General features: G+C 33.3%; 13 protein-coding genes across 13 annotated transcripts; 7 read left to right on the top strand and 6 right to left on the bottom strand.

Annotated features, from left to right (window-relative positions):
- Nucleotides 1–121: 121 nt before the first annotated feature.
- Nucleotides 122–1,292, bottom strand: BX664DRAFT_271863 (emp24/gp25L/p24 family/GOLD-domain-containing protein). Its single transcript, XM_051541167.1, has 5 exons — nt 1,030–1,292; nt 897–932; nt 593–776; nt 424–531; nt 122–359 (listed from the first exon to the last, which is right to left on the bottom strand). The coding sequence occupies exons 1-5, from the start codon at nt 1,171–1,173 to the stop codon at nt 235–237; spliced, it is 597 nt and encodes a 198-aa protein (XP_051404502.1). The 5' UTR covers nt 1,174–1,292; the 3' UTR covers nt 122–234.
- Nucleotides 1,293–1,472: 180 nt separating this feature from the next.
- On the top strand, nt 1,473–3,445 carry BX664DRAFT_253978 (integral peroxisomal membrane peroxin-domain-containing protein; the record flags this gene model as incomplete). Its single annotated transcript, XM_051540341.1, has 6 exons — nt 1,473–1,578; nt 1,649–2,095; nt 2,190–2,320; nt 2,462–2,974; nt 3,064–3,223; nt 3,309–3,445. The coding sequence occupies 6 exons, from the start codon at nt 1,473–1,475 to the stop codon at nt 3,443–3,445; spliced, it is 1,494 nt and encodes a 497-aa protein (XP_051404501.1).
- Nucleotides 3,446–3,642: 197 nt separating this feature from the next.
- Nucleotides 3,643–6,590, top strand: BX664DRAFT_309948 (glycosyl transferase; the record flags this gene model as incomplete). Its single annotated transcript, XM_051542532.1, has 5 exons — nt 3,643–4,053; nt 4,120–4,240; nt 4,325–4,642; nt 4,710–5,703; nt 5,801–6,590. 5 exons carry the CDS (start codon nt 3,643–3,645, stop codon nt 6,588–6,590), a joined length of 2,634 nt encoding a protein of 877 aa, XP_051404500.1.
- A 1,113-nt stretch (nt 6,591–7,703) lies between these two features.
- Nucleotides 7,704–9,652, top strand: BX664DRAFT_271854 (transmembrane amino acid transporter protein-domain-containing protein). The gene is made up of 5 exons (XM_051541166.1): nt 7,704–7,984; nt 8,073–8,300; nt 8,419–8,519; nt 8,589–9,025; nt 9,094–9,652. Exons 1-5 carry the CDS (start codon nt 7,816–7,818, stop codon nt 9,584–9,586), a joined length of 1,428 nt encoding a protein of 475 aa, XP_051404499.1. The 5' UTR covers nt 7,704–7,815; the 3' UTR covers nt 9,587–9,652.
- Nucleotides 9,653–9,743: 91 nt separating this feature from the next.
- BX664DRAFT_319934 (caffeine-induced death protein 2) lies at nt 9,744–10,542 on the top strand. The gene is made up of 3 exons (XM_051543032.1): nt 9,744–9,859; nt 10,015–10,262; nt 10,334–10,542. Exons 1-3 carry the CDS (start codon nt 9,805–9,807, stop codon nt 10,448–10,450), a joined length of 420 nt encoding a protein of 139 aa, XP_051404498.1. The 5' UTR covers nt 9,744–9,804; the 3' UTR covers nt 10,451–10,542.
- BX664DRAFT_319932 (Bicoid-interacting protein 3-domain-containing protein) lies at nt 10,521–11,953 on the bottom strand. The gene is made up of 6 exons (XM_051543031.1): nt 11,706–11,953; nt 11,504–11,625; nt 11,112–11,433; nt 10,906–11,059; nt 10,716–10,836; nt 10,521–10,655 (listed from the first exon to the last, which is right to left on the bottom strand). The coding sequence occupies exons 1-6, from the start codon at nt 11,930–11,932 to the stop codon at nt 10,621–10,623; spliced, it is 981 nt and encodes a 326-aa protein (XP_051404497.1). The 5' UTR covers nt 11,933–11,953; the 3' UTR covers nt 10,521–10,620.
- Nucleotides 11,954–12,062: 109 nt separating this feature from the next.
- BX664DRAFT_271847 (orotidine-5'-phosphate decarboxylase) lies at nt 12,063–13,131 on the top strand. Its single transcript, XM_051541165.1, has 2 exons — nt 12,063–12,277; nt 12,364–13,131. The coding sequence occupies exons 1-2, from the start codon at nt 12,098–12,100 to the stop codon at nt 12,982–12,984; spliced, it is 801 nt and encodes a 266-aa protein (XP_051404496.1). The 5' UTR covers nt 12,063–12,097; the 3' UTR covers nt 12,985–13,131.
- A 465-nt stretch (nt 13,132–13,596) lies between these two features.
- BX664DRAFT_254513 (uncharacterized protein) lies at nt 13,597–13,884 on the bottom strand (the record flags this gene model as incomplete). The annotated part of the gene is made up of 1 exon (XM_051540372.1): nt 13,597–13,884. One exon carries the CDS (start codon nt 13,882–13,884, stop codon nt 13,597–13,599), a length of 288 nt encoding a protein of 95 aa, XP_051404495.1.
- An 807-nt stretch (nt 13,885–14,691) lies between these two features.
- BX664DRAFT_319928 (kinase-like domain-containing protein) lies at nt 14,692–19,091 on the bottom strand. Its single transcript, XM_051543030.1, has 14 exons — nt 19,038–19,091; nt 18,919–18,972; nt 18,473–18,788; nt 18,113–18,391; nt 17,489–18,043; nt 17,216–17,395; nt 17,063–17,133; nt 16,827–16,959; nt 16,254–16,741; nt 16,192–16,196; nt 15,868–16,044; nt 15,516–15,798; nt 15,325–15,432; nt 14,692–15,247 (listed from the first exon to the last, which is right to left on the bottom strand). The coding sequence occupies exons 2-14, from the start codon at nt 18,922–18,924 to the stop codon at nt 14,957–14,959; spliced, it is 2,892 nt and encodes a 963-aa protein (XP_051404494.1). The 5' UTR covers nt 18,925–18,972; nt 19,038–19,091; the 3' UTR covers nt 14,692–14,956.
- Nucleotides 19,092–19,343: 252 nt separating this feature from the next.
- BX664DRAFT_319924 (uncharacterized protein) lies at nt 19,344–21,198 on the bottom strand. Its single transcript, XM_051543029.1, has 7 exons — nt 20,936–21,198; nt 20,819–20,861; nt 20,704–20,762; nt 20,457–20,630; nt 20,365–20,386; nt 20,167–20,309; nt 19,344–20,100 (listed from the first exon to the last, which is right to left on the bottom strand). Exons 1-7 carry the CDS (start codon nt 20,951–20,953, stop codon nt 19,531–19,533), a joined length of 1,029 nt encoding a protein of 342 aa, XP_051404493.1. The 5' UTR covers nt 20,954–21,198; the 3' UTR covers nt 19,344–19,530.
- A 1,035-nt stretch (nt 21,199–22,233) lies between these two features.
- Nucleotides 22,234–22,905, top strand: BX664DRAFT_319921 (uncharacterized protein). The gene is made up of 3 exons (XM_051543028.1): nt 22,234–22,370; nt 22,438–22,628; nt 22,714–22,905. The coding sequence occupies exons 1-3, from the start codon at nt 22,292–22,294 to the stop codon at nt 22,738–22,740; spliced, it is 297 nt and encodes a 98-aa protein (XP_051404492.1). The 5' UTR covers nt 22,234–22,291; the 3' UTR covers nt 22,741–22,905.
- A 54-nt stretch (nt 22,906–22,959) lies between these two features.
- On the bottom strand, nt 22,960–23,925 carry BX664DRAFT_288714 (endoribonuclease L-PSP). The gene is made up of 5 exons (XM_051541804.1): nt 23,841–23,925; nt 23,700–23,735; nt 23,520–23,585; nt 23,258–23,421; nt 22,960–23,170 (listed from the first exon to the last, which is right to left on the bottom strand). Exons 1-5 carry the CDS (start codon nt 23,890–23,892, stop codon nt 23,075–23,077), a joined length of 414 nt encoding a protein of 137 aa, XP_051404491.1. The 5' UTR covers nt 23,893–23,925; the 3' UTR covers nt 22,960–23,074.
- Nucleotides 23,926–24,614: 689 nt separating this feature from the next.
- BX664DRAFT_253898 (S-adenosyl-L-methionine-dependent methyltransferase) lies at nt 24,615–26,118 on the top strand (the record flags this gene model as incomplete). Its single annotated transcript, XM_051540333.1, has 5 exons — nt 24,615–24,843; nt 24,931–24,969; nt 25,035–25,120; nt 25,244–25,259; nt 25,385–26,118. 5 exons carry the CDS (start codon nt 24,615–24,617, stop codon nt 26,116–26,118), a joined length of 1,104 nt encoding a protein of 367 aa, XP_051404490.1.
- Nucleotides 26,119–26,381: the final 263 nt, after the last annotated feature.

Genomic DNA, 26,381 nt, shown 5'->3' with positions numbered 1-26,381 from the left:
TTTTTTTTTTTTTGTATAGTCAGTCATTCCTTTTGTATATATAATCAATCCACTTTTTTTTTTTTTTTTTTTTTTTTGTTATTATTATTTTTATCTTATATCAATCTATTCTAATAAAGAATCATCATACATACATTTCCATATATTTTATTTTAAGGTGATATCAAAATGTAATAATAAAAAAAAATGAACCTAAACTAATTGAATGTTTTATTTTTGGATGGGGACAGAAAACTATACCACACGTTTGACTTCAAAGAAGCGTTTAAGATAGAAGACTTGCCAGAAACAAACAGCTACCAATAATGTCAATTGACCAATAGACCACCATTTGACACGAGCATTGGTACTTTCAGCAGCTACATTATAGAAACAAAAATTTATTTTAGTATAATGATGATCCTATTATTATTGAAAACTTACTATCACGATGTTGACGTTCACGTGCTACAAGGTATTCTTGTTCATCTTTGATAGCAAAGATACTTTCAGCCAATTCCCGGATTTCGCGTTCAATAGGATCAATATGTGCTATGGAATAATCATCATATTAGAAAGGATTTCTTGTCTTATATTCATAGTAATGACTTACTTTTGGCAGTTTCTTGAATACGTTCCATATCATGTACATTGAAATTGATGGACTTGGCAGTAACAGAGGACATTACATTACTGAAGCAATAAGTATATTTGCCCTTTTTGTTTGCTGTGACGACATGGTTTCCAACGGATTCTCTAGCAGTACTTTTAATCAGATTATCTTCGGGATCAATGATCTATATCAAAAAAAAAAAAGGTAATGTGGTTAGTCTTTCATCATATTGATAAAAAAAAAAAGGTACAATATTCTTTTTTTTTCTACTATTCAAAAGTTAATTCTTCTTGTTTTTGCTTACCATGAAATCAATATCCAAATTACCACCTTCTCCAACCTATTTTCCAAAAGAATAAGTAATAAAAAAGAGAGAGAGAGAGAGAGTTATTCCAAATATGCGCGTTATAAAATATAAATCATTCATAAATACTTACTTGATAGGACACGGTAAGTTTGTCTCCTACATCCAAGTCTTCAAAGAAACATTCTTCACTATGAGGTTGAATATCCACACTGAGGGCATTAATGGTAGCAAAAAGACAAAATGCTATGGTCAATGTAATAAAAAATCCACGCATGATTTTGAAGGGTATGAAAAAAAGAGTTTGTTCAGATCTAGGAAGATGAAAGAAAAAAGTGGACAATATTAAAGGGAATTGGGTTGTTTTGAAGCTGCCATGTTTATTTGGCCAATCAGAGACTTTAAAATGTCAACTTACGGAGACTGAATCTCGTTTTGACCTATTTCCCAATTCATCTTCAAAAATGGAGGAACAGAGTGCATTCACATGTCAAATCTTTTATTTCTTATTCTTTTTTCTCTCTCTCCCTTTTTTTTTTTTTTTTTTTTTTTTTTTTTTTTATATATTGATGTTGTATGGCTTCTCACTGTTTCCAAGAAAAAACATTTGGAAAGCTTACCTATTGTGATCGTTGTAATGGTTTACTATGGGGACTTGCAAAGCAGGGTGTAAAATGTGCTGGTAAATTATAAAAAAGACTATATCAAAAAAAAAAAAATAATCCTCAACCTACCCCTTTTTCTCCTGTTAGATTGTGGATATGTTTGTCATCAAGGTTGTACCGATTCTGCTCTACCATGTTCTCAACAATCGAATATACAAACTACAGCTTTTTCGTCACGAGCTCAACAACATTTACAAAGACTCCGTCATCTTCATCCTACAACAACAAAGTCAACCACTTCTACAGAAACACCTATACAACCACCTTTGGATTTGGTGAAAGAATTAATCACTCCTGAATACATTGAAAAATCTTTAGTATCAGCGGCTATTCAATCTTTTGATACTTCTTTACCTGTGAACGATTATCTTGCTACGTTACCTCCTTTGAATCCTCAAGCCACTGCCAAGAATTTCTCTCGTTTTGTTTCTCGATGTGGTCCTATATTCGGCTTTCGGGACAAAGTCATTCTTTTACTTAGTTGGGATAAACCTATTGATACCTTTGTAGCGCTGGTAGCTTACTGCATTGTTTGTAAGTCAGTCATATCCTCTATATCGAGATAGTTTGTTCACCTTTTTTTTTTTTTTTTTTTTTTTTTTTTTTTTTGTTAAAAAAAATAATTCAGGTTTTTATCCGAAATTACTTTTATTCATTCCTCAATTGATTCTTCTTCAAATTCTGGTAAATGGGTATTATAAACGATACGGTAGAAATCAACGGAGACGATCAATAACTGAAAGTGGATACAATAAGGATGTGAATACAATTTCAGTCAATAATAATAATAACAATCAAACTGGATCAACGTTTTCACCAACAGTAATACCATCCTTGTCAAGAAAGGGCGATCTGGAAACTTCTGCTACCTCTGTCACAAGCACTGATAACATTATGGAGTCAAGTGGTACTTCTGGTGGATCTAGTCTACGATCAGCATTTGCATTTAATCTAGCCACAGCGTTATTTCCAGTGTTTGATGAAACCAGTCCAGAATATGGCCGCAATCTTCAAAACATGCAAAATATGATGGGGGAAACAAGTGATCTTTATGATTTGGTACAATCTCATGCTCACTATTTTGACTGGTCTGATGAACAGATGTCATTACATATACTTCAAGGTGTATTGGTATCTATGGTAGTTGTCTCTCTTGCAGTTTACTTTATACCTTTCCATTTGATTTGTTTGATTGGTGGCGTTGGTATGTTTATGATCAACACTCGGTTTTGCAAATATTTACTCAAGGAATGGGTACCAACATTGACTCTACTTATTGAAGGTCTAATGCCTTGGATGGAAAAACAAAATAGAAAATTGGAGCACTTTATTCAAGATCAAGATCGAGTGCGTGAAATTTCTCTTTATGAAAATCAATGCTTATCCAATCAGGATAAAAAAACTTGGACAGATGTAAGTAATCTTTTTTTTTTTTTTTTTTTTTTTAAAAAAAAATGAAGTTGTTGATTATTCATCATGATTCTCCTTTTATTTTCATGTAGATAATGCCTAATGGAATTGGACCATGGTCAGATTATAGTGGTAAACATAAATTACCTTCAAACAAGCAAAAATCTATCGCACCTGATCATTATGAATGGATACAAGATGAATGGAAATTGGATACAATCGGATGTTGGAATGAAGAAACGTTATGTCTCGGTAAAAAAAATAAAAATAAAAATAAAAATAAAAAAAAAAATATGGGTTCCCTCCATTACTCACTGGTATTGCTTTTTATTTATAGAACTTTTGATGAAACCTGATAAGGATGGATGGGTTTACTTTGATCATTTATGGTGTAATCCAAGTGATAAATTCATACAAGGAATTACTACAACAAGACGTAGAAGATGGAAACGGGAATGCCAACGAATAGTTTAGTTTTTTGGGAATGTATTTTTTGTAAATACATTTGATGATCACAATAAAGTTGTACCTAATAAAAGTCTCTCTTTATCCGCTATGCAATCGGGATGTTAAAAATTGCATGGTTTCACTTTTTACATAAAAAAAACACGCAATTTTTTTTTATTTCTCTTCCTTTTTTCTTTTTCATTTGTCTTTATAGTTCATTCACCATGTCTACAAACAAATCACGTCCTACACCAAGAAGAAGATTATTCTCACCCAATGTTAGTAGTCAACGTATGATGGAAGTGGTGATCCATGGCAATATTCCAGCTGTGCAACCTAGTGACATCCCCACTCGAACAAACAAACACCCAGCATTAGAAGACCAAGTCTTGGAACGTTGGAAATCTCTTACTCCTCATCCTTTAACTGATCCAGAATATATTGAAAAAAATATTGTCTATCATACAACATACACTCTTGGTCGACATCGATACAACGTGGATAAAGCTGCTATGTATCATGCCACAGCTCATTCAGTACGTGATCTCTTATTGGAAGAATGGAATACTGCTCAAGAAAAACTTCATGTTATCAATCCAAAACGATGCTATTATCTTAGTATGGAGTTCCTATTGGTAAGCATACACTTTTTAAAACTTTTTTTTCTTATAATTTTTTTTTTTGTCTTTGTTACGAAATAGGGTCGAGCTTTGGATAATGCTTTATATTGTTTATCCACTAAAAAAAATTATACAACCTCGATAAAACAATTAGGATTTTCTATGGAAGATCTTTTGGAACAAGAAAATGATGCTGCTTTAGGTAATTTTTATATATGTAAAGAGAAAATGAAAGAATACCACTGACTCCTGTTTTTTTTTTTCCTTCTCTTTTTCATTCGAAAAGCAAGTGGTGGCCTTGGTCGATTAGCAGCTTGTTATATGGATTCAGCAACTACATTGAATTATCCTGTGTGGGGTTATGGTCTTCGTTTTCAATATGGCATCTTCAAACAAATCATTAACAAGGAAGGCTTTCAAGTTGAAGCACCTGATTATTGGCTTGGTTTGGATAATCCTTGGGAAATTCCTCGAGAAGATATCAAGTATGATGTTCAATTTTATGGTTATGTGGCTACCAAGATGAATGATGCTGGTGAATCAAAATTATCGTGGGAAGGTGGTGAAACGGTGCAAGCCATGGCATATGATATGCCTATTCCTGGTAAGCGAAAATAAATAAAACAGCAGGAACAACAATAATAATAATAATAATAACAAATTGATTTTAGGTTATGGTACAAACAACTGTGGTAATATTCGTCTTTGGGAAAGTCAACCTCAAAACTTATTTGATTTTGGTGCCTTCAACAATGGTGATTACGACAAAGCAGTGAATGAACAAAAACGTGCTGCAAATTTAACAGCTGTACTCTATCCAAATGATAATCATGCTTCTGGTAAAGAACTTCGTCTCAAACAAGAATACTTTTGGGTTAGTGCTTCTTTACAAGATATTATTCGACGGTTCAAGCGTTCCAAACGTCCATGGAAAGAATTCTCTGATCAAGTGGCTTTACAATTGAATGATACACATCCTGTCATGGCGATTATAGAACTTCAGCGATTATTTGTAGATGTGGAAGGACTTCCTTGGGATACGGCATGGGATTTGGTTACCAAGACATTTGCATTCACCAATCATACTGTGCTTCCTGAAGCTCTTGAACGTTGGGAGGTACCCATGATGACACATTTACTTCCAAGACATATGCAAATTATCTACGACATCAATCTTTTCTTTTTACAAAAGGTGGAAAAACAATTCCCTGGTGATCGTGATATCCTCAACCGAATGTCTATTATTGAAGAATCAAATCCTCAACAAGTACGTATGGCTTATTTGGCGGTGATAGGCTCTCATAAGGTGAATTGTGTTGCAATGCTTCATACTGAATTAGTCAAAAAGGATATTTTCCCTGATTTTGTTCGCTACTTTGGTGAGGACAAGTTTATCAATATTACCAATGGTATCACTCCCCGTCGCTGGCTGTATCAGGCTAATCCTTCGCTACGAGATTTGATCACTGAGACTTTGGGTTCAGAAAAGTGGGTATTTCATTTGGACGAATTAGCAAAACTCAAGACCCATGCTGATGACAAGCAGTTTCAAAAACGATGGATGAACGTTAAACTTCAAAACAAACAAAGATTGGCTTCTTGGATTTCTACCAACTTGGACATACAAGTCTCTCCTGATGCACTATTTGATATTCAAGTCAAACGGTAAAGAGAAACAAAAAAAAAAAAAAAAAAAAGTGGGACGACAAATGAAGAAAAAAAAAATGAAAAACTCATCTTTTTTTTTTTTAATTCATTTTAGTATACATGAATACAAACGACAATTTTTGAACATATTGGGTGTGATTTATCGATATCGAGAACTAATTGACATGGACAAATCTGAACGAAGCAAATTGGTACCTCGTGTGGTGATCTTTGGTGGAAAAGCTGCACCTGGTTATTATGTAGCAAAATTGGTGATCAAGTTAATCAATAGTGTAGCTCAAGTAGTGAACAATGATGAATCCATTGATGGATTGCTAAAGGTTGTATTTATTCCAGACTACAAGGTTTCGTTAGCAGAAATTATCATACCAGCCAGTGATATCTCACAACACATTTCGACAGCGGGCACTGAAGCATCTGGTACATCGAATATGAAATTTGTTCTGAACGGAGGATTGATCTTGGGTACAGTAGATGGTGCCAATATTGAAATCAGGGACGAAATTGGCCAAGACAATATCTTTATGTTTGGTACTTTGGCGGACAAGGTATCGGATCTACGACATCATCAGAAATTTTATGGGGTATTGATTGATGCTAATTTACAAGGTGTGCTTGACTTTATCGAATCCGGTGTATTTGGTGAGGCTTCCATTTTCAACCCTTTGATTGATACCTTGACCTATGGTGGTGACTATTATTTGATTTCTCAAGACTTTGACGATTATCTCAATGCGCAAGACAAAGTCGATCAAACCTTCCGTGACAAATCCTTATGGGCTAAGAAATCCATCCTGTGTACTTCTGGTATGGGCTTTTTTTCTTCGGATCGTGCTATTCGTGATTATGCTGATAAGATTTGGGATATTAAACCTATGGAATAGAAATAAATAATGTATTTTTTTTTATGGGTGAATAAAACAATTGGATGATTTTTTTTTATAACGACAATAGGATTATTAGAATGATATGGGTATTTTTTTTTATTAGTTTTAGAAACAGGATAAATTGTGGTGAAGTTTTACATATAATTAATTACTATGAGAACGGATAACGGTAGTGATGATTCTTTGATGATGTTTTGATGTTGATGATGAAGAAGATATGAATGAATGAGCACTATGACTTCAGGGGATCTAAAAGCTTTTATGCGCATAAGGAATTTTCGCCACTGTACAAAAAAAAAAAAAAAGTTTGAAGATCCTACTTTACTATTTCGTCTAGATCGTTATCTTTAATAATCATTAACCATCAGATCATTGTTCATGGCATCCATCAGCGGTCATTATTCATTTGTTCATGAACCGTTAGCAATCATCATCATTCACTCATCCAATAAAAACCAAAACCTTAACAATATATCAATCCAATTAGTTTCATCCTTCAGATATGATCATTACGTTTTTGCGACAGTATGTAAGAGAAGAACTTTCTATTTTGTTTATAAGAACGCATAATTGTATTATGCAAAAAAGAAAAGAAAAGATCGAAGTATACCACATGTAACGTTCAGTACGTATCTATGACAAAATATACGTCATTGTAATAAAAAAGACTTTTGTTACAATGACGTGTATGTAAAAGATACAGACATCTGATTTAACGCAGTCGGCGGGAACCGAAATATGAAATGAAAATATGCACGACATAAACGTGCAACCTTACCCCTTATTTTCACCAATCATCATTCCTCTGGTAGGGAATAAGAAGATGATGAAGTCTTCAAAATCGATGCTCTGATAAAATATATCATATTCTCACCAAAAAGAATATCCTATGTAGGATGGACAGTCTCTCACGATGCAATAGGTAATCTCTCTCTCGTTCTTTCTCTTTTCTTAGTATTCGTCATTTCACAATAGATAATGATGGTGTATTCTAAGAATCAAAAAAAAAAAAAAGATATCGCTGTAGATTCATGCTGATCGGTCATTGGTTCAATTGCCACCGTCATTTTTTAATGGGGTAGTTTTTGGTATCCGCTTCTTTTTTTTTTCCTTTTCCTCCTTTCTCTCTTCCTTTTTCCTTTTTCCTTTTCTTTTTCCTTTTTTTTTCTCTTACGTACTTTTCTTTTTCTATATTTTATTTATCTTATATTTCTTGACTTTGATGACTACTCATGGTGACCACCAAGTACAGTTGAAAACTAGTATTCCTTCTCTTACCAATACTGAACGAGATCTATTACAAGCACATCAACCTGGTTATGGAACTCGCTCTGCTGTGGAAGTTGCCTTTAATTTAGTCAATGCTACTGTGGGTGCAGGGATCATTGGATGTAAGTTCATATATAGAAAAAAAAAACTTCTATTCTTGCTTACTTACCATTGTTTTTTTTCTCTCTTTGTTCTCCATACATAAAAAAGTACCGTTTGCGTTGTATAATGCAGGATTTATTAGTGGATTAGCTTTATCATTGTTTGTGTCTGTGGTATCTCAAATTGGGTTATATATGTTGATTGTTGCCGGTCAACGTGTTGGTATTTACAAATTTGCTGCTTTGGTAGAATATCTCTTAGGTCGACCTGGATATCATTTTTTGAACTTTATGATATTGATTCAAGCCGCTGGTGCATGTCTTAGTTATATTATTTGTAAGTTCTATCAATAAGAAATATACAAAAAAAAAAAAATTACAGTGAATTCTGTCAGTCCCATGGTCTTATCATGCTTTCGCTATATTATTGAACTCAATTTTATTTCTTTATATAGTGATTGGTGATACTCTCCCTGTATTATTAGCATTATATTTTCCTCAATATCCAAACCTCTCAGATCGTTCAATGATATTGATTTTCATTTCTGTCTTCTTGGTAAGTTGTTGACGAATTAAAGTCTTATATATGAATCATCTCTTTTTTTTTTTTTTTTTTTTTTTTTAGATATTCCCTTTGAATTTGTCCCGATCCATAGGTGCATTGGCACGTTGGTCTATTGTATCTGTGCTTTGTTTACCCATCATCCTGCTGACACTATTGATTAGGGCTCCTCTTTATTCTCCAACTCATACAGCAACTTTGGATTGGGTTGGTCCAGATATTTTTGGTGCAGGGGCTATTATGGCTTTTGGATTTGCTTGCTCCCAAGTGGCATTCAATAACTTTTTGGCTTTAAAGGAACAAACTTCTCGTATGTGGGCTTATGCAGTCACGATTGCTGCTATCATCAGTTACATCATGTCAATGGCATTTGCTGTCATTGGATTTCTTAGTTTTGGCAAGGATGTGCAACCCAATCTTTTTTTGAACTTTCCTGCAGATGATGCTGTGATCAATATTGGTCGATTTGCTTTGGGTTTTAGTATGATTCTGACTGTACCGTAAGTGCGAATTCAAAAAAAAAAGTAGAGGATATATATATATTCATTTTTTTTTTTTTTTTAATTAGAATGGCTTTTTATCCAGCTCGTGAAGCAATACAAAAATCACTTGGATTTGAAACACCAGAAAAGCAACCAAACGCTTATCAACATTATGGAGTTACTGTTTTATTATCGATTATTATCACCATCCTTGGAGTTTGTGTTCATTCGGTGGGTAAAGTATACACTCTTATTGGTGGTGTGGCGGCAACTACTTTGGCTTATATACTTCCTGCAGCATCTTATATCGTCACTCGGTCTATTCGTGGTCAACAACAAGAAGAGGCGAAACAACCTCTAATAAATCATGTCAACAACAACCTTGATTACAACTCTATTGGCAGCAGTACATCAAGTGAGAGTAATCATTCGGCTTATCCAGTGATGGTCGAGGAAGAACCTGTGGTGATGGATATGGATGATGGCGCGACATGTTGGTATTTAGATATAGCAGCTGGACTGTTGATTATTTGGGGTTTTATAGTGATGTTCTTCGCAACGAAGAGTGTATTTGCTTAGTTATATTGATTGATTGATTATTCTAAATAAATGATGTCTTCCATAAAAACCGATTTTTTTTTTTTGCCATAGTCTGATCTGTCCAAAATGACACTCATTTAACCACCGCTTGTTGCTGGGTGTTTTTTTCTCTTTTTCTTTCCCTTGCTTTTTATATATTTCTTCCAGTTCTTTTGTTTACTCCTTTCTCCTTTGTTTAATTCCATTGATCTCACGTCATGTCCGACAAACCATTAACTCCATCAACATGCTCCAACTTTTCCTTCTTCAAAGGCAAGTTTTTTCTTTCCTTTTTTTTTTTTTTTTTTTTTTTTTTTTTTTTTTAACGGTACATCCACAAAAAAAAAAAGGGATTCTTTTGAAATATATATCTATTTTGACAGGTTGTATGTTAACTTACATCTTGTTTTGTTTTGGCTAATAAATAGATATGCTGAAGGAACTGCGTCGTGTGGATGACAATATTATTCTTCGTCTTAATTCAACGGATACTCATTCTGAACAAGCTTGTGGTGACTTTTTCAAGCAATTAGCCAGTGCCTATCGTAAACGTGAAGATGCAGTAGATTATTGTCTCAAGGTGATGGATGCCGAGATTGATCGCAAGACAAATCTATTGCAACAAGATCCCGATGATTATGATACTCAATCCAGTCTCTTTAGTGATGAAACCAAGGTAAAATAATAAGAATAATAATCAACTTACTGACCTTTTTTTTTGATGGATGATTTTTGTTTGTTTTGTAGCGACGTATGATTGCCAATGAATTGGTGGTGGAAGGTATTGTCCGTGATCGTACCATTCAAGTCTTTAAATCGAAATGTCGTGTCTTTGATGTGTCCTCCCTTCAAACTAAACAATAGATAGATAGATCTTCCTTTTTATATACTCCTGTACATTTTTATATCTTTTGATTTTTTTTTTGTCAATAAAAAAAATATATATATTCTACGATTTTTATTATTGGAATAACTACAAAATGATTTGAATATGTAAAACTAAAAGAGTGATTGTGTAAAGCGAAGAATGATTACTATTTGGTATAGAGGTACAATGGTCGTGAAAACCCTAATTTTTTTTAAAGAGATGCTTTAGTCTTTTCTTCTTTCATTTTTTCTTCTTCTATACCTTTTGAATCTGTATTGGGAGTTCCTAATGGTGTGACCACCTTGAATCCGACTTCTTTCATCAAGTAGTCATCATAATCTTCGGGTTTGAATTTAATTTTGTCCAAAATATCTGTCATTTCCTACATCATACATATATAAAAGAAGAAATCAATCAATCATCATACCATGTATTCTATTCTATTCTTTACCTCTGATCCTTTTGCACGTCGTTCATAAGACTTAAAGGTTTGAGGTTCAAGTACCAAGACTCCACCAGGTTTCAAAGATTGGTATACCCTTTGGAAAAAGTCTTTGATACCTTGATCTCCACGATGTAATTGAATCCATTTGGTAATACTAAGACTATAATAATGATTTGAGTATCAAACATTAGTCAAATTTATTATCTACTTACGCTAAGATGGTGTCGTATTCATTTTCCTTAATATCCATATTCAGCCAATCACCTTCTTGAAAGGAGGTATTGTAAGGGAAATCATGATTCTTGTATGAAGGAGGCATATTCGTCGACATGAAGCCAAACATTGTCACCATAGAGCGAGGAAAGTAATGAGTTTGAAGTTTGACATCCACACTAAGTGGTTTTGAATCATCATTATCTATGTTGATATTAGGTTGCTGAAGAGAATATGTTGTTCGTAGTAAAGTTCGTGCCTGGGCAATCAAACGATCGTCAATATCTACACCTAAAATATGTCGAGGTTTACATTGTTGTCCTAAATATATATACATGTATAGAACACATCAGTAAAAAAAAAAAAAAAAAAATACAGTATAAAGGATTACCGATAACTATGGTGATATTTCCAGAATTACAACCAATATCTAATACGTTCTTGTCCTTGAATAAAGATGTATTTAGTAATGATAGACGAGGATCAAGTTTGTTAGCATCGTTCCGTCGCGTTCTATAGATTCCCAGAAAAAAAAAAAACAAATCAGTTTCCATTTCTTTTTTTAATTGGTTGTTTAAGTATGTTTAACTTACTTGTAATAGTTTGTATAATTGCCATAAATGTACTTTTCGCGTTGACGGGTTGTTGTTGGTTTTTGAGGAGGAGCCAAGTGAATGCCAGTTTTACGTCCAAGAAGGTCAGAGGTGGCATCCTCGGATTTTGTATGTGGTTTCAGTGTGACATGTTGTCGTTTATTTAAAGGTAGAGAGTTTGATAAATAAGGATTCTCTCTTTTGTTGCTGTTATCCTGATCTTCCATATTATAAAGAAAAAAAAAAAAAAAAGAGAAATAGCTGGGTAATTCAGAGTCAGATGGGAACAATTTTTTTTTTTTTATATGTTCAAAAATTTCAATCGATTGTTTTCTTTTTTTTTGTTCTTTCTTTCTTTTCCCCCTTACCCCACTTCCTTTCCTTTTTTCAACATGAATACTTTCAAAACTTATAGTGAACGAGCTAAAAATCATTCTAATACTTGTGCACGTGCATTACTTGAACTTATGGAGCGAAAACAAACCAATTTATCCGTGGCTGTGGATGTGACCAAGAAAGCTGAACTTCTCTCCATAGCTGCTGCAGTTGGTCCATATGTGTGTGTTCTCAAGGTATTATCTAATATATATATATATATATATCTATTTCTCCTCTTTTACTGAACCCTTTTTTTCTTTTTTTTATTTCTTTCTGATAGACACATATTGATATTGTGGATGATTTTGATCAAGATCTGGTGACTCAATTGGAACAATTAGCACAACAACATGACTTTATGATTTTCGAAGATCGAAAGTTTGCAGATATTGGAAACACAGTGAAACATCAATATGGAAATGGGATCTACAAGATTGCGTCTTGGTCACATATCACGAATGCACACACTGTGCCAGGCGAAGGGATCATTCAAGGCTTAAAGGAAGTTGGGTTACCATTGGGACGCGGGCTTTTACTGTTGGCTGAAATGTCATCCAAGGGAGCATTGACACAAGGTGAATATACGACTTCTTCGGTGGCTATGGCACGGCGTCATCAAGATTTTGTATTTGGATTTATTGCGCAGCATCAAATGAACGAAACCGATGATGAGGATTTCATTGTCATGGCTCCAGGCGTTGGATTGGATATCAAGGGTGATGGTCTTGGACAACAATATCGTACTCCTCATCAAGTCATTGTGGAAAGTGGTTGTGATGTGATCATTGTCGGTCGTGGGATCTACGGACAACCTGATCAAGTACAACAACAAGCTGCTCGTTATCGTGATGCTGGATGGGCCGCTTACTTGGAACGTTGTCAACAACATAGCTCTTCTTAATATAGTCTTTTTCTTTCTTTTAGATCATCTTATTTATCATTGAATAAACAATCAATAAACAAACAAATAAAAATAGGATTCATGTTTGACAGATACCATCCATCAGCTGAAAATGTCGTCATGCTACAATAATTTTTTTTTTTTTTGAACGCATTCTTAGTATGTTAAAATTATATAGTTTTATTGTACAACATCAATAAAAAAAATAAATTCTCATGACTTTTTTTCCAAACAATTGATAATATAGACAAAGGTAAACTTTTTATTTTTATCTTTTTTTTTTTTTTTTAAAAAAAAATCGAAAAGGTACATACAAATGAATATCATCAATGACAACAATAGTTGAATTCAAATCAAATATAAGGAATGAATAATAATAATAATAATAGTAAAAAGAGTACAGGTATATATATATATGGGAGAGAAAAAAAAAACGAAATCTAATCTTTTTTGTTTGAGTGAGAAAGGGAGATAATATATGTATACTGTAATGGAAGAAAGAATAGAAGTCGAGGGGGGGATGTAGAATGATATCTATCTATTTATATATATATACGTATATGTAAAAAGAAAAAAAAATAATGTTTCGTGTGTGTGTGTGTGGGAGAGATGTCATGAAGTAGAGGTTCGGGTATGTAATTTGTGCATGTGTCTGGTCAGGGCGTCACGACGGGTAAAAGAGGCATCACAAAGGTGGCAATGGGCACGACGTTTGTTTTCAAAATGAAGGGCATCCACATGGCGATCACGATCATGTTTCCGGTCAAAGGATTGAGTACATACAGGACAATCAAACAGTTTCTTCCGATGAGGATCATGAATACGAATATGAGCATTGAGGTTGTATCTTCGGTTGAAACGGCGTTCACACAATGGACAGGCAAAAGGTCGATCTTCCATATTGGCCTTCTTCTTTTGTTGATCATCTTCTTCCTTGTCGGTATCTGCATTGCTGGATGATAAAGATGACAATGATTTCTTCTTCCGTCCTCTTCGGTCCCGTATGACAATGTTCTTGGTTTTGTTATTATCCTTTTTGTCATCATCATAGTGGCTGGTGATCATTTTTATTGTTGTTGCTTCATTGGTGGCTTGTTCATATCCATGATGATGATGGTAAGATGGTTCTTCATCCATATCGGCGGTTTCATATTCTGATGTGGCTGATATAGGTGATCGATCCAAATAAGGGGGATGGTCCAAAGGCTGCTGCTGAGAAAAAGAACTGGCGCGCGACAAAGACCAAGAGGAATACAGAGAACCAGAAGGTGGGGTATCGGGACGAACTTCACAATTGGTCAGTTCTTTGATGCTTAGCATTTCACAACGACGAACAGGAGTTTCCTTCAAAAGACTGTTGGCGGTGGTATTATTTTGACTTGTATTGTCACGATGGACATGGCCACTGTTTTCAATAGTATTCAGACTATTATTAGTATTAGCCTTTCCCCTTGAATCCGTAGTATTATTGTTGTTGTTGATGGTGTGAATATGCGAGTTGAAGGTAAGATTGTCATGAAGTGATGGAAGTATATCGTCAGTAGGATTGTCCGAGGGTAAAAGAGCACTACTTCTGATTGATGAGAAAACAGATCCTCTAATCAAAGCAGGCCACATGAGTAAAAGTAAGACAACGAAGAGGATTGAAAAAAAAAAAATGTGTTTGACAAACAAAAAAAAAAAAAAAAAAAGTGAGAGGGGTAATTGAAAAAAAAAAAAAAAAAATAGAGTTAGTAGAGCGACAACATTTATAAAAAAAAAAAACTGCGCACGACAACTAAAAAATTCTTTGCACCTCTTTTGTGATCACGACTGCGCTTTTAATAAACCCATCATCCATCGTAGTAGTCATGACAACTAAATAGTCAAGAAGTAAAACTTTATTTTCAAGATATACACAAAATAATAATAATCATCAAAAACTGCAGGTTAAAACGTAACAAAAAAGACGAAACGAATAAATAAATAAAAACTAATGTTCACCATATGCCCAATCCGCTACATAGGAGAATTGTAAAAATTCTTGTTGCTCGGCTCGTGCCATACCACCAGGAATGGGTGTCAAAGCTGGTCGTTCTGCGGTAAATTGTTCATCAAAGTTGGAAGTATCTAAGCGTCCAGCTACTGTAGGATAGAAAGGTGGTGGTACACGTTTTGCAAGCATATCGTCCCAATTTACACCAAAGAAAAAAGGATGGGCCCGAATTTCTGCAGCATCATCCGGTCCTGCTCCAAGTCGATGATTTGGATCACGAGTCAGTAACTATTCAAAGGTAAAAAAAAAAAAAAAAAAGTGAGTGATAGAAATAAGACTTGGTATATATATAAAAGCTATCTTACCCTTTGACAGATAGAAACAGAGTCCCTGGACATATTGATAGGATAAAGAATATCATCTTCCAAAATAGCATCAAAGATTTCATCTTCATCTTCACCACGGAAAGGAGACTAATAGAAACAAAACAATATATATATATATCAATATCTATCTTCCATTGTTCAAATGTTAAACATATCATATATACGCTTACCTGACCAAGTAACATTTCATAAATTAAGACACCAAATGCCCACCAATCTACAGCACGACCATATCGTTGTTCCAATAAGATTTCAGGTGCCATAAAATCAGGAGTACCACAAAACGTACCAGTGTTATTCCCATAGAACATATTTTCCTTGCAGAGCCCATAATCAGCCACCTTGATGTGTCCATCTAATCCAAGCATAATATTGTCCAATTTCAAATCTCGATAGATGATTCCTAAACTATGGAAATATTCTAAAGCCAACATCACTTCACAAGCATAGAATCTATATATATATATATATAAATTATTTTTTTTAGTAATCCGCTGGGCTATTCTTTTTTTGATGACTTACTTTGCTCGTCGTTCAGAGAAAGGTTCTCGCTGAATATGCCACATCAAATCCCCACCGCTAACGTATTCCATGACAAAATATACACGAGATTCAGTTTGGAAACAAGAATGAAGACCAATCAAGAAGGGATGTCGTTCACGGTTAGCAGCTTGGAAGATACGTTTTTCAGATCGAAGACTAAAATAGAAATCATTAGTATTTTTTTTTTCATCTTTTTTTTTTTTATGGTTGATTACCTTTCCATTTCATCATTATCTATAATAAACCGTTTTTTTCAATACTTTGACAGCATATAATGTTTGATCATGTCTATCTTCAGCCAACATCACCTATAAAACAACAAAATAATAAATAAAGTATTCTTAAAAAATGTTTCTATTCCTTACCTTGCCAAAGTTGCCTTTGCCAAGTACAGCTAAAAAGCTAAAATCATCCAAGGTAACTTGTCGTGATACTGTTTTTGTCGCAGTTGTGGGCGTATGACCAGAAATACTGGGGGCAATTGCACCATTTGGTACTTGCATAGTGTTAGATAGACGATTTTTATTGGGTATAGGAGCATAAGGATCGATATTACTTGTGCTATTGGAAGGTGAAGGTACAGGTGAGGTTGAAGGAATAGCACCGAGGTTTACATGGGATAATCGTTTGGACAAATCGGTCGTTGCTTTTTCGTCGACTTTGGTATCTTCTGTCGTTTTAGAACTTTGGCTAGGTCTGAGAGAGGGTGGTTGCAATGATGAACTTGATCCGTCACCTGTCTTGCGTCTTGCTGCTTTGATTTCTGCGAGCATTTGATTTGCCATTTCCATCGATAGACCACAAAAGTCGGGGACGAGATGAGCACACTTGATATGGCAAGTAATGCCACATTCTATGATGAAGGTGGGAAGAAAAGAAAGAAAAAGGAAATTAGTACCACTATCATCATCATTACTGCTCTATAATATCCTAATTACCTGAACATTTCTTTGCACTTCTGGAACCCAATGAAAGCATATAGCCACAATGACAACACCAATTGGCACCAATATTTGTAATAGGTTCAAAGCGATGAGGAATCTTATGATTGAGTTTATCTTCATCCACATCCTAATAATAATAATAACAATCCAAGTAAATGATATGAATGAGAAAAAAAAAAAAGAGGGTTTCAGTATATATTTAGTATGAATCTCTCTTTTTGAATAATTACCTTTTCCGATTTGGAAATACATTTTGTAACCACCTTTGTATAGCACTTTTTGTGGCAAGTATAGTCACAATCTAATATATATATATATATATATATAAAGTAGAGATCATTAGTCAGCTTTGACCAGATATGGCAATTTTTTTTTCTCATTACCTTCACATTGGTATCCAGAATTCACCAAAAAGTCACCACAAAGAGCACATTTCATGACATTGTAGAATTTCTTTTCGGCAAATTGATGACCATTCATTTCATGAATAGCCTCAGGTCTTTGACGAACAGCACCTGCACGGCCAAGTTTATCCAAAGGTCGACGATTTGCAGCTTCACGCACTAATATAGATATATAATACAGTAAAAAAAAAAAAAAAAAAAAAAAAAGAGAGTAAGTTTATATCTTTTTTTCGTATTTTTGACAAGTTTTACCGAAATTTAGTCGCAGACACATTTCACCAACAGGTTCAACATCAAACCAAGCCTGGATTCCATTGCCATCTTCTGTCACTTGTGCTGAAGTAGGTAAAGGGGGAAGAGGTCGTTCTTGTTGTTGTTGATGAGATTGATCATCCATATCTTGCTTTCGTTGTCGTCCAGCATCACCAGCAGGAGCCCAACCTTGTCCATTATCTTGTTGAATCTTACGTTTTCGAAGACCTTCAGCTATATCAGTAATACGTAACCAAAACATTCCAATGGGTAAACTACGTTCTCCAGAATGATCATAAATAGCTACTTCTACTTCAGACGCCTTGTTGACATGTATTTCACAAAGATCATTCCATCGATTATCGTTCTTTGATGATTTTGAGCGAAATACGATATTACCATCAATCTTGATATATACTGTAGTTTCAGGAGATCGAATCATTCTTGTAGGAGCGTGAGCTAATTCCCTTGCTTCTAAAATTTCTAATTGTAATTTGCCTGTCACTGGTCTACGGAATCCTGGTGGTAATCGAGCAGATGGAGGTGTTTCCAATTCTATGGAAATATATAAACAAAAGATGAGATTTTCATTTTTTTTTTTTAAAAATTTTCTTTTAGTATTACCATAATCTTCTTCTTCATCTTCTCCTTCACCAATATATAGTCCCTTATATTTACGTAATGCCCGATTCAAAAGTCCAAGTTTTTCAATACTTTCATACATTTGATTTTTAATTTCATCTCGTTGTTTTCTATCATTTTGAGTTCCAAGACGATCCAAAGCATCAGCCATTGTTTTGATACCTTCCAACACTTTCTTTTCCACGTCGAGTTTGTATTCCAATTCATGAAGTTTGAGAGATACTTTGGGTTTGTTGTAAGGTGTGTTTGTCGTTAACAAGTCTAATTATATATATATATAGTGATAAAAGTGAATAAGAAAAAAAGACATAGCAATATTTATATATATATATATATATTTACCAAGAGTACTATATCTTTTCTTGACAGGTAAATTATTTTTATCCGTATTGGTAGCAGAAGGAGACAAGGAAGAGGAGCTTGAACGGTTGTTTGTATTGAGTGGGTCATCAGCCGAAGATCTTCCCGAACGATGTTGAAGTTTATGAAGTTCTTCTGTAAAATAGTCAATGTACATTTGAGCCTTCTTAATTTCAGTATCACATTGGGAAAGAGCATTCCGGTCGGTTAGCAATGGTCGCATATGTTTAGCAGTATCCCGGACACGTTCATTCTGTTCAATACGAGATATAAGTTCTTGTATCTTTGAGTCTTGATCCTAAACAAATAAAAAGAATATGAATAAATAAAGTATATACATACTAAAAGAAAAGATTCATTCTTCACTTGTTCATATTCTCTTCTTTATGGTATTCTTTTATTGTTTGACTATGTTTTATAAAACTTACAGACATTTGTATTCAACTTTTCCAAGAATAGAGTACAAGTTATCGTTCGAATTGCTAAAAGAATAAAGTAATAAAAAATTAATAAGAAAAGAATAAAAAACAGGATTCATATGGCTTACGTCTAAATAAATTAATATAATAATAATAATAATAATAATAATAATAATAATAATGAAAGAAATGGAAGGAAAAGGAACCAGAGAGAGAGAAGCATACAACAACAATTCTTTTCCGGAGTTTCGATCGAACTGTAAAATAGCCCAATCACAAATTACACATTGCGGAGACTTGAATTGGGCTTATACAACTTTTGCTTGGCATAGAATATATCGCTCATTGTCTAGATCATTTTTGATGTAGTTTACCCTTGTACAAATCAAACTTCCTTGCATGAAATATGACGTATTCTTTATTAATATAAATAAGTGGTATAGTAAAAAAAAAAAAAAAGGTGATACAGAACTATATTGATGGATTGTATGTATAGAGGAAGATAGATTGAAACAAAAAAAAAATAGTGATGATAATGATGACGATGTTGAGTAATATAGATAATTGTAATAAATAGTGATAATAATAATAATAAATAAATAAAATAAGGATGGAGTGAATCTAATCGTTCAAAAGTAGTAAAAGACCTTGTTGTTGTGATTTTGATATTTTTGATTTTTGAGTTTGTTGCCGTGACTGATTGTCAGAGGATGCATGGATTGTTTGAGATTGAAGAAAAGTAAAATCTTTTTGAGGTGTCAATACAGGTGAAGGCAAAAAAGTTGGAAAGGAAGCACGTTTATGAACAATTCGAGGATGTGAAGTAATGTAAGTTGAAGGTATTGTTGATTGTTGTTTTGGTGATGATGGCTCCGTTGTTTGTGATTCCTTTCGGACCAAGATTCCGATATCATCTTCTTCTGTAATATAAGATGACGTTTCACTAGTTCGACGAGAATCCAGACTAAGATCTTGCATAGATACAGACATCACATCAATATCATGACCAAGTAAAGATGATTGTTTTGTTGTTGATTCTTGCATGAGTTGTATGGTATCTTGGGCTTGTTCTAACATGTAAACATATTCACGCATTCTTGTCACCATATCATGTACATTTCCTTTGTGTTCCCGTTGAATATATTCGATCGAAGATAATCGTTCTTGAAGTTGATTGTTTTCTCGTACTACCTACTCCAAAAAAGAAAAAAAGATTAAATTTGAGTATAACAATATAGTGATAAATTAACACTTTACCATGTTTAAATCAGAGTGAATATTCCGTATGGCTTGAGTAGCAAAAATATCAGATTCTTTTTGGCTTTTAACTGCTCTTTCCAAAAGAACTTGTAGATTCACATTATCTTCTTGTGTTTCTGTCAAATCTTGTTCTATCTCATCTACAAAATTAAATTTAATAAATTTTATCAATATAATTATTTATGTTTGACTTACAGACGCGATTTTTGGATTCATGCTATATAAAATAAAACAAAAAAAGAAAGTTTTTAATAAAGCTATTGATTTTTCTTTTTTCTTTTTATTACCAAATTTTCTGAAATGTCATTCATTTGTGTTTCCAATCCTTTCATTTCTTGTCGAAAAAGAGCCAATTGTTTCTTTGCTTTTTCCATATCTTGTAAGAATTCTAATCGTTTTTCAATATCAGTGGAAGATGGCATTTTTTGGAGTGGGGTTGAATAAGAGCCACCAGTTGTTTTCTAATATATAAAACAATTTAAGTTTCTTTTACAAATGAACTGGACCTATTTGTTTGTTTGTTTTATTTTTTACCTTTGGTCGAGGACCTTGAGTTTCGAGAAACTCACTGTCCCAATATTCGAAGTTTTGATCTATTAAAAATATTATGTTGAATATATAAAAGAAGTATATTAATAAATATATTTACCTTGTTTCCAAGAGAGTGAAGACTGTTGAATATCCGAAGAAATCTGTTTGAAAAAAAGAAAAGAGAGTTAGAAGAAACGAATAGATGATAAACAATGTGTTATATATATATATATACCTTGGTAACTGGAACCATCTACTTTAGCATCAAAGTGTCTCTATTTGTATATATTTCTATGTATACATATATATTTATATATATATAGAGAAAGAGAAGAAGAAGAAGAACGAGAGGAAAAGGAGCGTTTTTTTTTTTATTATCTACAATTAATGATCAAAAAAAAAGAATGACAAAAAATAAATAAATAAAAGTATATGGAAAGCAAAAAGAGAAATGAATAAAAGGAGCGAATCACCAAAAGAAAAAAAAAATTGGACGGGGTATCAAATATGGCCCAGGATCTTTTTTTTTTTTTTTTTTTTTTGTTCTTGGTAGAAAGGGGAAGATGATACAAAAAAGAAATCAGTAGAACCAAATTTAGCAAGTCCTAGATGTCATACAATTGCTTTCTCATTAAGTCTCATTAAGGATCCACAAAATAAACGGAGTGGGGAGGAGAGATTAAAACAAGGAAAAAGGAGATATGATGATGACATATGTATCAGAATAACAAAAAAAAAAAAAAAAAAAAAAGAGGAGAAGAGTTCGAGACCCCATAAAGTATACTCATCTTCTGGGGCCCTATTGATTATTTATGTTAATGCAGATTGAATAGATAACTCAAAATATTAAACATCATTCCAAATACAATCAGAATAAAAACAATTGCTACCTTTTTTTTTTTTTTATCGTTCATATATAGTGGATCTGAAGTGAAAATCTTTGATATTGTACCTCAATCAAAATTTACCAAAGGAGTAGATGAATCACTGTGCCTAATCCCCTCTCAACTACATGATCAAAAGCTTTTATGATGATTCAGGAAGAGGATAGTATAAACAATCGGTGGTTATAGTTATCAAGAAGCTCTCTGAAAAAAGCTACTGTTATTTCTACGAACGAATACTGATCGACAAAACTATGTTGCTGCTGTGGAATGCCAGCGAATTCATCGGCAAAAAAAAAAAAAGAAGTAAGGACAAGTCAAAAATGGTTACCAATTTAGGCACTATTGTGTGTATCAAACCCCAGATTATCCTAGTCGCAAAAATGGGTACAGTTGAAGAGGTATTAATATCGCGATGATTGGTTACGAATGACTTGCCTTCAACCAGACACTGAATTTACAAGATCCACTTCTCATCCCGGAGGTTTGAAGATGTGAATAATAGTTTTCTAGTATTGGGACAGTAAGTATCCAAAAAAAAAAGAAAAGAAAAGAAATGATACCCTCAAAAATCGGAAGGCACATGATTGGCTAGTTATATTTTTTTTATAGCAGACCCCCGATTGTTTTGCCCAACGGCCTTTTCTTTTTTTTTTTTAACTATTTTTTCTTTCTCTCTCTCCTTCTTATCCATCTTTTTATTTCATATGCAATTCTCAAAGGTCTTACGTGCTGGTCATCAACCTATGATTCGTTTCGTCGGATCAAGACAAGCTCTTTGGAAAGGTAAATTCTTTTAATTGATCTTTTGTATTATATATTTCTAACTCTTTCTTCTTCCCTGACTTTATAGAAACTCCTCCTCATCATGGTCCTCATCCATTGACACCTGCCAATCTAGAAAAACATGTACCAAAACCCGAACCTGTTACCCGTTCTACTGCTAATGTATCTTCTTCTACTGGTGGTAGTATTGAAATGAGTCAATTGCCTTCTCGTTACAAGCGTTTACCTTTGACTGATATAGAAATGGAAGCCATCGATGTATGTTCAAAAGAAAAACAAGATAATAGTATGAATAAGAATGGTCGAGTTGATACTAATATGCTTTTTTTTTGTTCTCTTATAGCTTGGTGGTGCCAATCTCATTTACTAGTTTTATCAAATAGATTAGACTACGTTTTTGCCCAATAACACTCTTCAGTTTATCCCTTCACTTTTTTTATCATCACGCATATACATATCTTCCTCAGACATTGTTATTTGTATTATTTTTATAGCTATACTCAATAAAAACTTATTACATATTTCATTTACATGATACTATCCTTTTGACCTGTCCTATTTCTATTCTTCATAATAAGGTCTTAAAAAAAAAGTAAATCCAAACTACTTCCGAAACCATCCGAAGTTTTATTAGGTAAAAAAAAAATCCATAAAATGCATACAAAGAATAGTACTATTCAAAGGAAATACATCTAAACTAAGTTCTAATTGGAAGCTACACATTCAATTTCAACAGCAACATCCTTGGGAAGACGAGCAACTTGGACACAGCTACGAGCAGGTTGATGTTGATCAAAATACTATAAAAGAATATTAGTACTTTTCTCTCTATAACATAAGATACTATATCTATATCATCCTTCCTTCCTTTTTTTTTCTTTGAATACCTTTGAATAAACTTCATTCATAGCAACAAAATCGTTCATATCCTTTAAAAACACTGTCGTTTTCACAACTTTGTTTAATCCAGTTCCAGCTTCTTTTAATACTTCAGACATATTAGTCAAACATTGGTGAGTTTGTTCAACAATGCCACCTTGAACAATCTCACCTAAAGTATCAGACCAAAAAAAAAAAAAAAAAAAAAGAAGAATGATTAGTAAAGGAGAATTCTTTTTTAAGATATGCTACCCAAAAAGTTATCGTTACCTGTTTCAGGAACGGCTGGAAGGGAGCCTGAAGTATATACCATGCCGTTGACTTTGATAGCTTGAACTATATATATATATATATATAAAAGATAGAAGAATAGTTAGTCAAATAAGGAAAAACACACACGAAAGACAACAACTTGTCTTGCTGGACATGGTCAAGTAAAACCAAACTTACCGTATGGACCAATGGCAGGAGGTGCTTTGGCAGTCTCTATATATATATCATGAATAGATAAAAAAAAAAAATAAAACAAAATGAAATATTTAATATATGAAGAAGTAAAATGAAAAAAGTGGATTCTCTTAATCAACTTACGGACGCGTGTCAAGGTAGACATAGATCTAGAAAAGACGCGAGTAGCAAACATGGTGTAATGAGAAGACGGAGAGAGAGAGGAAAAAAAAAAGAGAATAGAAAGTTGTGGGGTTTCACTTAAAAAAAATATGGAATAATTTTCAAGGTAAGCGATTTGATTGGCGGAGAGCCTGAGAACTTGCACTCGTCTCAACGGATAAATTAATTGTTGATGCGTAAAAAAAAAAAAAAAAAAAAAAAAGACGAATATCACACATATCACGCACAAGAAAACATGATGATACACTTTTTATTGTTATTGTTACATATCATGTGCACACACTTTATTTTGGGATTAGATGATGATAGTTTTCTAGTTCGATAAGAGTCAATCCATTATATTTTTCATTCTTTGGATAAGAAAGAAGAAAAGATCGTTTACTACAGCGTTGAATTATTAAGCATATCCCGGTTAATTTGACGATGGATAATATATTTAGACCGTTGTTTGGGTACTCTATGCTCAAAAGGATCAACATGCCTAAACTAGGGTGTGGATTTTAGACTCAGTCATTGTCAAACAATAAGAGATCATTTGGTATACTTTATTTTTTCTTTTCTTTTCTTTCTTTCTTTCTTTTTTTATTTTTATTTTTTATTTTTATTATTTATATCGCATTATAAACCATTTATCTTACGATATTGTATGTATTAATCATCATCATATAGTGAAACAACAATAAAAAAAAAAGAATGTCTCTTACACTGGATACTTATACCGAAGAAATCAAATTGATGCGTGACCTTCATGGACGACAATTGGTGTTGGATGAAAATAGTTTTTTGAAAAAAGTAGGGCAAAAGAATGATGCTTTGAATAATCAAGCCTCCAAACGATATCATAGCTTATGGAATGATCAAGGAAAGTTGAAGGATAATGATGAAGCAGTGGATACTCGACGACAACAAGCTCAATCTATGACCAATTCTTTTTATGATCTTGTCACTGACTTTTATGAATATGGTAAGTATACACTTTATTTCATTGTTCTTTTACTACAAAAAAAAATAAAACATTTATCTGATCTTCTCAACCTTTTTTTTTTCTTAGGTTGGGGTCAATCCTTTCATTTTGCAAAACTATATAAAGGTAAATTCTCACTGATTTGTAAGACTTAATTAAATATGTTTTTTTTTTTCCCATTATTATATTAGGTGATACTTTTGAACAAAACATTAATCGACATGAAGCCTTCCTGGCGTTGAAATTGGGTTTGAACAATAATATGCGGGTATTGGATGTAAGTGATAAAAAAAAGGGAAATTGTACCGAAAGATCAACATAGAGAAAATTCTGTGTCTAATGAGGATTTGGTTTTCCTTTTTTTTTTTTTTTTTTTTTGTCCACGTATGGTTACACTCAGGTTGGTTGTGGTGTTGGTAAGTGTATTGAAATGATGAAAATACAGGATGATGGATAAAAAAAAAAAAAAGAGGGAAACATACCAATGCATTATCACAGACAAAACTGACCATTTTTTTTTTTTTTTGTTGGGGGAGAATAGGTGGTCCATTACGAGAAATAGTCAAATCTTCTGGTGGAGCTCATGTGACAGGCATAAACAACAACGCATATCAAATTGAAAGATGTTTGGCTTACTCGAAGAGATATGGCCTGTCTGCAAGAACAGATTTTATCAAAGGTGATTTTACCAACATGCCTATTGAAGCACAAACATTTGATGCTGTTTTCTCTGTGGAAGCAACAGTGCATGCACCACGATTGGAAATGGTGTATGGTGAAATATTTCGTGTATTGAAACCTGGTGGACGATTTGCTTGTTATGAATGGTGTACGACAGAAGCTTATGATGAAAACGATATGACACAAAAGAAGATCATTCATGCTATCGAACAAGGTAATTCGATTTCCAAGCTTTATTCAACAAAACAATGTTTGGCTGCTCTTTTATCTGTGGGATTCAAGATTATTGAAGAAGGTGATGTGGCGGTAGAAGATAGAGGTACTCTTGGTCCTTTCGATGGTGCAGCGACTGTACCTTGGTATTATACTCTTAGCAAGCCTGATCCTGGTTTACGTGGACTTTTACGATCTCCTTGGGGTCGTCGGTATACTGATACTTTGTTGACCATATTACATAAATTCAGAATGGTGCCTTCTGGTGTGTTGGAAACCTCTCAATTGTTGAATGCTGCCGCTGATAATCTGGTTCTTGGTGGAGAAATGGGTATTTTCACTCCAATGTTCTTCTTTTTGGTGGAGAAACCTTTAGAATGATTTTCTTTTTTTTTAGTTTATTCAATTCATGATCATATTTTATATACTATTTTTTTTTTCTTTGGATCTTGTCATCTGATCTTTTTTTTTAATATTTATTATTATTATTATTATCTCTTATTATATAATCTCGAATAAAACAAAAAAACTAAATCTTTATGCCCTTTTTTTTAATATTTATTATCATTCTCATTATCTCTTATTATATAATCTCGAATAAAACAAGAAAACTAAATCTTTATGGTTTTTTTTTTATTTATTGA

The sequence above is a fragment of the Halteromyces radiatus genome (assembly GCF_025201355.1).
Source record: "Halteromyces radiatus strain CBS 162.75 chromosome Unknown BX664scaffold_1, whole genome shotgun sequence".
Lineage (NCBI taxonomy): Eukaryota > Fungi > Mucoromycota > Mucoromycetes > Mucorales > Cunninghamellaceae > Halteromyces > Halteromyces radiatus.
The sequence above is the reverse complement of the archived record's forward strand: the minus strand, read 5'-3'. Positions and strand labels throughout refer to the sequence as shown.